Here is an 11950-nt window from a genome sequence, read left to right on the forward strand (position 1 = left end):
AAAAAACTCTCCTAACACAGAGGCACTGGACTTGGGTATCTCGCCTTCTGCCCTTCTTGGACTTGGGCATATAACAAACTGAGGCGTTGGCACTCAAATGTGCTGTAAAACTATTTTTTCAATGGTCCTGAATCAGAGTGATATATAATATGTGTTCAAGAATTTCAAGCTGGTATTGTCTGTTTGGGGTGGGGTGTTTCACCTGGCTGTGCACTGGGAGGAGCTATAGATGGAAAGGTGATTTAAGGAGAGGTGTGTCCAGCTAGATTCCCTTTGTTTGAGCCTTGCTTTGCTGCCACACAGTAAGTTTGTGCATTTTGTCGTATTTCATTTGATGTTAAACCCTAGTTTCTTCATGTGTTAAAGGGTCTTGAGTTTGTACTTCATCCTATTTTTGTATATTATTTACAGAGTCGGGGTAAATCTGGCAAAACCCAGGTATTAGAGCTACATAGACTTTGTTTGTCCTCAAAGGAGTTCATTACTGTGAGTAGAACGAAAGAATTCAAGTTTTAAGTTTATAGCCTATAACTTTGTCTGTTATTTACTGTTGATTTGTCTTGTTTGTGATGAGACTCCTGAAGGTTGTAATAAAGAAAGCCCAGGCCTAAACTTTACCTTGTGCATGCATTAAAATGTAAGCATCACATTTCTTTCAAATTGTATTTAAGTCGTGTGTGTAGCAATGCATTGAACCTTTGTTATTTGTACAGGAACTCATCCATCTATCCATCCATCCATACATCTACCCCCCTGTCATCCAGGGTCAATAAATGGTTAAACGGCTCTTGAATCCCTGTGTTTAAATGTTCACACGATTCAACAATTCCATGACCCAGCCTTCCCTACCATATCCAGTTGAATAATACTAGAAAGTCTTTTTCAGTATGGGTGCAAAATAAAGCATGGACTGTAGGCGTTACATTACAAGTTTCTCCCAGTTAGTGATGATGACCAAGAGCATCACAATATCAAATACTCTTAAACAGGTTTTATAATTGTTTATTATAAAAAAATCCTTTTGTTTTCTTTCCGAGAACTCTCCAAGCATTTATTTGCGGCACATTCCCAGCACATTGGCCCAGCTCCAACTCCCTTGTCACGCCAAGGTGGGTGTAACCTGCTTGACACTGTGTTACAATATCATTCTTTAAATTTCATGCATATCAAACTGAGAGCTCATGAGGACATGTCTCTAAATACCAGAACGACAGATTCTACCTAACACCACCCATTTTACTGTACACTGTGCACTCTCAGGTCTGGAAAAACCTGTTAATTATAACAAGAACACACTGAATTAGGCTGAATTTTCCATCTCTGCATCACGGTTGCAAATTCACCTGGATTAACCAAACTTTACACGGTCTGTACCTTCTGACCATGACCATCCTGTTGCAAGGATGTGGAAGATGCTGCACAGAACCATCAGACCATCCCGGTTCTCCAGCCAGAGATTAGGCTACACCCTGGCTTTCAGGGGAACCCGATTTTCAAATGTGAGACTAAACATGTCACAATTGCAGGGTTACAATGAAAACTACTTGGCTTACTACATACACTTAGTACTGTCAATCACATTTCACCTCATACAAAGAAAATCTAGCCATATATAACCACAGAGACAAGAACAATTCACTGTTGCAGAGTTTACGTCACAACAACAACAAACTCCACACAGCCAATGTTTTGTGCTGCACTGCTGTACATACCAGACCTTACATAACACAACTTAACCAAAACAACAACGAGACAACAGCCATACTCTAAACACAACAAGACAAACAACAACAACAAATACGCCTGCTGCATAGTAAAGCATCCTGGAGGCCAACATCACTTTGACATTAGGCATCATGCAGTAGCTTTTGCAAAATAAGAGTGAAACACCACAGGCTTAAAATAAAATGGTAATCCACACACGAGTTACAGCATCAGGCCACACAGGGTAGCCTATCCTACATTATAAAGCTGACTAAATCAGCTGCATCACAATTAGAGAACATAATTTAGTAGCACTGCTTACACAATCTGTCAGTAGTCAGGAGGACCAGGCTCACAGACAGACGGAGTCTTACCTTAAATCTCCTCTGTCGTTGCTCTGCGGGATGTTGAGGCTCGGTGTCCGGCTTTAATCCAACATGAGGCAAAAGGCAGGGGGTCCATCCTCGCTGTCAGTGAAATCCACAGCAGATAATCCCCTGTGGCCTCCAGCTGAGGTGGGCATGTCGGTCAGACTCGCTGTGTGAAGCGGTGCCAGTGTTTTCCCAGCGGCTCTGTTTAGCAGCTTGTCTCCATCACTGCTAACTGTTAGCATCAACTGACGCTCGAAGGCAAGCTAGCTGGAGCTGCGGCTCGGCTGTCTTCACTCCAGACGTTTGTTTGTTCGGTGAATCCAAGTTTGGGTGTTTCCCTTCATAGTCCGTTCAGAATAACAACTAAATCACTGTTTTCTAACGATTCTGCATTCATAAATATAGCATTAGCTAACTAGCCCAACGTCCGAGTGGCAACATCAACGTAAATATCGTGATTTGCGTGAACAGCGCCACTACGCATGTGTGGCCACAGCTGGAATCGACACGAAATTATCTTCATTATAACAGAGACAAATGTTCAGAAACTGGACTGTAACGGGTGAATAAACATAACAGCCCAAAATCAGCCATCAGGTGCTCACAATAATTTGTAAAAGAAGAAAAAAAAAAAATCTGAACATAGTTAAAAGTGAACCCAACTCTTCTGCAACTTTGGGATTTTTTAAAACCACCGATGCCAAAATTTACCTCATGAAATATCCGATATTTTAGCTAACTCTTGTATTGCCTTCAAATTTACAATCAGCCAGACTCAGTTGGGGTTATAATAAAAATTGGTTCCCAAGTTTATGTGTGAGGTACTTTGTCTCTTGGTGACTTCCTAAAAAGCCCTTTAAGTAAAAGATTACAAGTTTTATACAGCTACAATATCCAGAACATGTGGCCAGAACATTGATATATATCATCATTTTGATTTCATGATGATATGTTTTCCCCTCCCACTTGTCCCCATTAAATTTAAGAGAAGTCATTAAATATGAAGCCACAAGCCTGCAAGTGGTGCAGATGGCATTTCTTGTAAATCGCATGACTTTGCTCAGTGCCATCCAGCACCACCCATATGGGCATGAACTCCAGTTGAAAAACCTGTGCAGCAGGTTTGTTTTTGGGTTTTTTACCCTTCTGTACACCTACTGTCATGTGTGTTTACCGTCTGTGTGTCCAGATGTAATATATTCTGCCCATGTCTGTGCAAATATGTGACTGCTGTAACTACAGAGACACATGAAACACAGTCACAGGGCCACAGAGGAGGGACATAAAGAAATCAGAAAGATCATGAACATACTGTATGTGCTGAAGCTTGCAGTGCTTGTTTTGTTGTTAAGATAGGACAAGGAAGCACTTATGAGGAACAAGTTTCAGTGGCCCATGGACAAACAGAGCACACCCAGAAGGCTGAGCTCTGACTTCGTATAAATGTGAGTTGAATGAGTATTGAGAGAGTATTGGCTCTGAGAAGGAAAGATCTTTGCAGTTTCATCAGCTTCTACATCAGTGAGTAAGTAATTGTTGATGGTCAGCAACAGGCTGATGTTTCTTGTTTACCTCTGACTGTCCTGACCTGAAATGAGAGAGAATCCTGGGCTTGTCTCTGTTGGTCTGTTCACTTTAACACTCCTGCTTTTGGTTTGGCTGTTTATGTTTTGAGGATCCAACATCCTCATAGTGTCATCTTCAGTGATGGAGGCAACAGGCCTACTCTGCATTTATGTACCCTCTTATTTGCTGACAACCTTCCTCTCTGAGTTAACAGAAGCCTGCAAAATGAATCCAAGGCAAATATTGTGCTTTTTTGAAACTAGAACTGATTTTTTACAATGTATCTTCTTTATGTCATTTACATGGCATATACAGGGTTGATATATAATCCATTTATTTAGGTCCAGCAATCAGAGAGAGCATCGGACTCTGTTACAGACTGTAGGTCAGTCCATTGGGCATCCATTTGTTTTTGGTAAATCAAACCCACAGTGACTTTCTCAGTGATCAACATGCTTCTTCATGACATTCATGATGTCAGCTATTTTTAAAAACCTCTTATGTTTTGTTGAGGTTATATTCCTACTACTGCTGATTGTCCCCAGTTTTAAAAAAGATGTGATGGACAAGTACAGCTTTACAGTCACCTATTGTACATGAAAAACATGATGCAAGACATATACAAAATACATGCAAAACATAGATAGGGAGGAGAAAACAATACCTGTGCAGGAGGAGCCAAAAAAAGAACTTGTGAGGTGGCCCTCTGAAAATGAGACATACAACATAAGAGCTATAACAAACAAATACATGAAAAATCAAAGGAAAAATGGGCAAGTAGGCAGTGAATACAGTGGTATGAAAAAGTCTGGGCACCCCTTAGGAAAATCACTACATCAGTTTGTCACTTGCTGAGCTTTTGAAGCAGCAACTTCATTTTACATTGTACTTGTGTTTCTGCATGAATTCCTTGGTGGATTTTGAACAGTGCTTAGGATCATTGTCATGCTGAAAAATCCAATCCCGGCATAGCTTCAACTTTGTGACCGACTCTTGAACATTCTTGTCAAGAATCTGCTGATACTGAGAGGAATTCATGTGGCCCTCAGCTTTAACAAGGTTTCCAGTACCTTTGCTAGCCACGCAGCCCCATAACATGATGGACCCTCCACCAAATTTCACAGTAGGCAATAAGTTCTTCTTATGGAATTCGGTGTGGTTTTTTTTTCGCCATGCGTACCTCTTGTTCTGACCAAATAACTCTATCTTAGTCTCATCTGACCACAGGATTTTTTTTTTTCCCAAAATGCGCCTGGCTTGTCCAGATGTGCTTTTGCATACCTCATGCGACTCTTCTTGTGATGAACACTCAGGAAAGGCTTTTTGCGCATCACCCTTCCAATGAGCTTTTCCAGGTGCAAAGTATGCTGGATTGTGGAATGATGAACAATTACACCATCAGCAGCCAGATATTCTTGTAGTTCTCTGGAGGTGGTCTGTGGCTTGTCTGTGACCATTCTAACCATCCTTCGCCTGTGCCTTTCCTGTATTTTTTTCAGCCTACCACATCTCTCCTTCACAAGGACTGTTCCTGTGGCCTTCCATTTCTGGACTACATTTCTGACTGTGGAGACAGACAGTCCAAACCTTCCACATAATTTCTTGTACTCTTCTCCTAATTCATAATAATGAATTATCTTAGTCTTTAGGTCAGTCGAGGGTTGTTTAGAGGGCCCATTGTTGCCACTCTCTAAGAAAGAACCTAGGACAAGCACAGCCAGTGTTAAACAGCCTTTTTCATGATTGGTTCCACCTGTCTTTGTAATAGAAGGTTTAACAAGCTAATCAAAGCAATTTTGTGCTGCAACCTGTCAGCTATAAATCCCTACAGGTCTTGAAATGAATGCGATTAAAAGGGTGCCCAAAGTTTTGTACATCACATTTTTTACATTTTATTTTATTATAATAAAACTATGTAATGCTACTCTAAGAATTTTGGTCTGGAAAACACTCAGATGTCTACATCTCTGTAGGAAAACAAATCTTGCTGTGCTGTGATCTTCTCTTATAAAGGTAGAGCAAATTATCATGAAATCTCAGAAGGGTGCCCAAACTTTTTCATACCACTGTATATAAAGACTGTGAGAGCGGTTATGATGTTGCATTGTTTAACTGGTCCAAAAAGAAAAGTATAGGTTGTTTTTTACACAAATTTAATCTGGTGAGCGGTTGCGACACAGAGCTCTTCAGGATCTGATGGAAAATGTGGAAGAGGCTGACTTGGAGAAAGCAGGGGGGAGATGATCGACTGGCCTTGTGTTATAATTATGGATTAGAGAATTGAACTGAAATAAATTTTACCACAGTGTGGTAGGTTAGTAGCTAGTAGCTTCCTTTACAGAGACTCATCTGTGGCACATCATGTGTCATCCTCTAAAAGCCACCCTCACTGAGGAAAACAATCCGTGCTTATCAACGCAATCACATGTGAAACCTAAATACCTCTCTAGCTAGTTAGTTTCAGCCTGACGAAGGAATGTTTCCTTTGTTTTGTGTCCAGTAGAGACGAGGAGGGATTTAGAAAAGCTACTGGTCTCATAAAAATAGAGTAAGGAAACCACAAACAGTCACTGTGCTGATGATCATGTTAAAAACTCATTTGTATAAAATGGCTTTTAATTGGAGTTTTTCTTTTTGTATTAACTTTTATTTTTATTTATTTATTCTGAAGAGTCATATTTCATTGTATTTTATTTGTTTCTTTTTTATTGCATTGTGTATTTGGGGCCCGAGCACTGGAACAGTGCAAAGCCCTATTGTTTCTGTTTTATTTCTGTGAAGCAATTTCTGAACTTCTTTTGGAAAATGGCCTAAAAAAACATTTATTATTATGATTGTGATTATGATTATGATGCTGATGATTATTATTATTGTTATTGTTGTTGTTATAACTATTATAATTGCCAATATGCACTACTTCAAAATAAAGTAGTACAAAGGTTTTCACATCTGTTTTTCTCCAATTTTCAAGGATTGCCATGGATCCATCTGGTATTGAACGACCTGAAGATTTTAAAGACATTAAAGAAGCTCTGGAGAACAGTGATGCAGCCTTAGCTGCTGCAAAGATACAAGATTATCTGCAACAGCATAATACAATTCCATTAAACATTGCCATCACAGGAGAGTCAGGCTCCGGTAAATCTACCTTTGTCAATGCCTTCAGAGGCCTCAGCAACAAGGATGAGGGAGCAGCTCCAACTGGTTATGTTGAAACCACCATGGAGGCTGCACCATACCCCCATCCAAACTACCCAAATGTTACTCTGTGGGATCTCCCTGGTATTGACAGCAGCAGGTTTCCTGCTGCCGAGTACCTGAAGACGTTTGGATTTGATAAGTTTGATTTTTTCATCATCATCTCATCTGATCGCTTCCGAGAAAATGATGTGAAGCTTGCTCTGGAGATCCAGAAGCAGAAGAAGAATTTCTACTTTGTTCGCACCAAGATTGACAGCAGTTTACAAGATGAGGAAAGAATTCAGAGGGACTTCAGTGCAGAGAAATCTCTTCAACTCATCAGGCAGAACTGTGTTGAAGGTTCGTAACTTCTATCACCATTTCTAATCTGATGAGTTTCATTAGTTTTATTACAGTATTCTGACTGTTGGAAACAGACTAGTGTTTATTCAGTAGTCAGAGACAATCTCTCTTCTGTTTCCTCTTCTGTAGAAAGTTTTGGTTTTGGTGTCTAGCTGTAATATGTTCCATCTTGCACATGAGGAGACCATTATTCCATTTTAACAAACAAAAACAGTCACTTGCATATCAGCAGACACTTTGTAGAACATGAATAATAGCTGCACTTTGTAACTTCACACATCAGTGAGTCCAAATGGTGTCACACTCCTAAAAAACTAAAGGACTGCCTTTTTATTTTGATCATCTGAAGCTGAATTCATCACATTCCTGTTTTCACAGGCCTTCAAAGACAAGGTATGGCGTCGCCTCAGGTCTTCCTGATCTCCAGTTTTCATCTCAATCTGTATGATTTCCAACTCTTGGTGGAGACCATGGAGAGAGAGCTCCCCAGTCACAGGAGGGATGCTCTGCTGTTTGCCATTCCCAAGATCAACCAGGAGATCTTCAACAAGAAAAAAAAGGCTTTTGAGGCTGAAATAAAATACTCTGCATTATGGTCTGCACTGACAGCATCTGTGCCAGTTCCTGGTCTTTCTGTTGCTGTTGATTTAGGCATTTTGGTTACTGTCATTAACAACTACAAGTCTGGGTTTGGTGTTGATGAAGAGTCACTGCAGAAACTTGCTGACAGTACAAACAAGCCTTTGAGTGAACTACAAGCTGTCATGACATCACCTTTTGCTGCTGCCAATGTAACCACTGAAGTTATCATTAAGTTTTTAGCTGTTACTGGAGCGCAGGCTACATTACTTGCAGCAGAAGAGGGATCAAGATATATTCCAATACTTGGTATCCCTCTGGCAGCAGGGATTTCCTTTGCATCAACCTACAGCATCCTGAAAACCTGCTTGAACATGGTTACTGAGGATGCACAGAATGTGCTGATTAAGGCTCTGGGCTTGAACACCTCAGAGTGATATGATACATGACAACACATACAGCTGTCAGGTCATGTTGTCATGGTCCAGTAAAGTTTAATGGTGTCTGACAGCTTGTATACTCATTCATTTTGCTGAAGCTGTTTTTGATGTCAAATTCCCAATCTCATCTAATTTCATGATTTACAAGGTCTTCATGATATTAATAATTTTTGGAACACATATTTCTGGATGCTGTTAAATATAATTACATGTTTGTTTTATGCAGCCATTTTTGCTTTTTAACCAAACAATATTCGCTTCATGAATGTTTTTTATTATTATTATTAAAAAAATATATGTATATGTATTTTTTTCAAATAACTTGGTAATTGGTTCCCACCAACATTTACACCTAGATTTAAGTCAGAAATATGGTAGGAAGTTCAGGAAGCATAGGAAGTACAGGGTGGAAAACATTTATGTATATGTATAAATTTGGGACTAGAATGTCAGGACTTGGACTAACTTTTGACTTGCAAAACAGAGACTTGGTCCCACCTCTGATATTTTTTCAGTCTTGGTTGACTTGTATTAGGCTGAATTCAGACAGTATCTGGCAATCGGTCAGAAACACACAACCTGTCTATCAATGCATCCCAGAATGCAACCCCGTGTTACGCTCTGCTGGCCAATCATGTAAGCGGGCGAACAGCCTGAATGGGCACACCCACACCAGCTGACAATGCAAATCACTGGATTGCCAGATTCTGTCTGAATGCAGTCTTACCTAGTCTAATCTATCACTTCGTGGGCTATAAAATGAATTGTGGCGTTCCTCAGGGTTCGATTTTAGGTCACTTTGGAACCGCTTTCATAAAGACCTGAGGGCAGCAGAGAACATCAATATTTTTTAAAATCAAACTCATATTGTTTTACTGGTTTGTTGTTTAACTGTGTGAAGCACTTTATATTAGATGTATTTGTACGAAAAGTGCTATAAAAATGGATTCCAACACCTGCCCCATTTGCTCAAATTAAGAGTTCTTTATAACTTTTTCTTTTTCCTTTGATAAAAACTATCTTGAAAGTGCACAGAATTTTGCAGAATTTTATATCAACCTAATGTATTTCTGTCTAGAATGTTTATGATGTCTGGCACCTGGAAACCAAAGAAACTGCATCAAAAAGCAGTCCAATCAGGGGCGCAGATAGGAATTTAGAACTGGGGGGACCAAGCTGTAAATAGGTGTGTGTGTGTGTGTGTGTGTGTGTGTGTGTTTATGTACATATACATACATACATATACATACATATACATACATATATATATATATCTATATCTATATCTATCTATCTATATATATATATATCTATCTATAGATATAGATATATATATATATATATATATATATATATATCTATAGATAGATAGATAGATAGATATATAGATAGATATAGATATAGATATATAGATATAGATAGATATAGATAGATAGATATAGATATAGACATAGATATATATATAGATAGATAGATAGACAGATAGATAGATAGATAGATATATCTATATATATATATATGAAACATTAGAATCTGACTGAATGAATATTGGTAATTGGTTATTAGTAACAAAGGCCTACCTAATCAACACTAGCCATGATCAAACTCTTATGTATGTCAATCACAAAACTTCAACAGGATGAAGAATCTCATTCTCAGCACAGAAACTTGAATTGAATTCTGACAAAAAAAAGCAAAGAACCTATGTGCAAAAATTAATAAAATAAAATTGAAGTGATTCACAAGAGTGGCTTCATGTAAATGATTATAAACATAATAATCAGGGGCGGTGCCAGACATTGTAGACATCCAGGGCTTAAGCCCAGGCCAACTGGAGGGTCCGGGGGTGTGCTCCCATGGGAGAAAATTTTGAAAAACAAACTCTTAAATAGTGGCTTCAGGGGACTTATAATGGCAAAATTTAGACTTAAAACAATACATTCAAGTTACTGTATAATCAATTATGGGTGTATGCCTGATTAGAGTGAATAGGCCTAGTAGGTGGCTCACTGGAATTGAAAGCATTCATGTAGTTCTATCAAAAATAATATTGGTAACACCTTTTGGGTATCTATTTCAGATCAGTAAGTGCAGGTGCCTATCAGCATGAATGGAGAATGAGCCCAAACTGCACATAGGAAGGTCATGGCGACAAACAAAGTACACCACACAAATCCTTGTTTAAATCTGAATCTGAATCTGAATCAATTGGTATATCTCCCCATAAAGTTAGAACAAGGCTTAAAAATGCCTTATTTTTCACATTAACCTGCTCACTGACAGAGTACATCCTGGTCTGTTTCAATTCCATCACAATGTGCCCAATGATTTCTTGTGAGACACTACTTATCATTTCATTTTGGGAAGAATGAGAGAGATAGGTGGTATGTGACACACTGGATTTCTAACTGGAATCCAGTTTGAATAAATAACAAGTATATAAATAACAATAAGGGGCACTCTCAATTAGTGCAGTTACAAAGTGCATTACAAGAGATCTGTCATTAAAAGCAACATGCATCAATATATCATTTCATTTGTCAATATAATACAATGCAATACAATAATCTGTGATTTGACATTCATTCCGGTTCATTTCAAATCAGTATAAGCACCCAGCACCAGACTTTTAAGTCACTATACACACTCAATAAGTAGCGCTAGCCGCTAAGCTAACGGTCCCTTTGAAATATATGGAGACGGCAAAGTTGGGCCACAAACATTACACTCACCAGTTCGCTTTTCAGTTCAGTTTTACGTGACGACGTCAGGCACACTCACGACGGAGCACAGAGGTAAGCGGCTCCTTAAAGTTAGGGCTTGTCACGGTGAGTATAAAGCAATATATCAACACAGAAACTGTTAATAACTCCAAACCAAGCAAACTTTCACAACCGCGGCTCAGCAGCCGCAAAGCTACTTCCTGAAACCAGGCAACAGGCTGCTGTTTGCACCTGGGTTACAATACACATTCACAAAAAGAGCACAGAAATGAAAATTACAGAAACCTTAAATGCCACTGTGTGTTTCATCTAGCCAATGACAGGCAGAATAATAAAAATCACGTTATTGTCATAGTCAACAACAAAATTATGTAATAAGGTACGAATGTCCTCTTTGGCGGGTCAGGAATCGAACCTTTGGTATTATGCACGGCAATGTAAGCAAGCTATCAGGGCTTGCTTACATTATTGTCGTTTGAGCTCATGGTCCATTCATGTTGATAAGTTACGAAAAAATGCAAAGTCCGGTTTGAAAATTGACACACCGCTTCTTCTCCACCAGATGCACATTGTTCGTATAGGATAATAAAATAATGATAAAAATAAAAAAATAAAACTCAAAAAAGATCCGGGGCTTTTGAGGAAAGATCCGGGGCTTAAGCCCCAAAAGCCACAGCCCCACGCCGCGCCTGATAACAATGTGTATGATAACAGAGGTCCACACTTAACCGATTCATAATGATAAAATTAATTAAGCAATAAGCCCGGAGAAGCCATGGGTTACAGTGATTTTACAACAGCTGAGGGGCGTTCTAAGGCACGACGCGCAGCGGAGTCATAGGCATGTAAGGCACAGTAAAGCAGCACACACCGGGATGTTAATGGATCAGCTGTGCAGTGTTATTAACCGAGGATTATGTGGAAAATTGAACATCTTGCTTTGCCAACTCGGCAAGGATCTGCTCCAGGTTCCAGCCTTCCACCTTGTTGAATCGGTGTATTGTATACTGATCAATTTGGGGAG

At 39.2% G+C, this 11950-nt stretch overlaps 1 protein-coding gene across 3 annotated transcripts; it reads left to right on the top strand.

The window, feature by feature from the left end:
- The first annotated feature begins 282 nt into the window (after positions 1-282).
- Positions 283-8440, top strand: LOC115372096 (interferon-inducible GTPase 5-like). Of its 3 annotated transcripts, XM_030069824.1 has the most exons (5): positions 283-302; positions 412-486; positions 1038-1109; positions 6613-7181; positions 7563-8440. In XM_030069824.1, exons 4-5 carry the CDS (start codon positions 6620-6622, stop codon positions 8198-8200), a joined length of 1200 nt encoding a protein of 399 aa, XP_029925684.1. In that variant the 5' UTR covers positions 283-302; positions 412-486; positions 1038-1109; positions 6613-6619; the 3' UTR covers positions 8201-8440. The 3 variants fall into 3 exon arrangements, 2 of the variants coding, with proteins under 2 accessions (XP_029925684.1, XP_029925692.1); XR_003929418.1 differs by lacking the exons at positions 1038-1109; positions 6613-7181; positions 7563-8440 and adding exons at positions 575-637; positions 714-785; XM_030069832.1 differs by lacking the exons at positions 283-302; positions 412-486; positions 1038-1109 and adding an exon at positions 3487-3600 and having other exon boundaries at positions 7563-8049; positions 8106-8440.
- The last annotated feature ends 3510 nt before the right edge of the window (positions 8441-11950 follow it).

Source organism: Myripristis murdjan, chromosome 2 (genome assembly GCF_902150065.1).
Source record: "Myripristis murdjan chromosome 2, fMyrMur1.1, whole genome shotgun sequence".
NCBI classification, from domain to species: Eukaryota; Metazoa; Chordata; class Actinopteri; order Holocentriformes; family Holocentridae; genus Myripristis; species Myripristis murdjan.

What these genes read in the sequence shown, in the direction of transcription:
- LOC115372096 (XM_030069824.1), top strand. Translation starts at nt 6,620, where the DNA reads ATGGATCCATCTGGTATTGAACGACCTGAAGATTTTAAAGACATTAAA. An exon ending in CAGGCAGAACTGTGTTGAAG is followed by an intron (nt 7,182 to 7,562) that starts GTTCGTAACTTC and finishes CTGTTTTCACAG; the next exon opens with GCCTTCAAAGACAAGGTATG.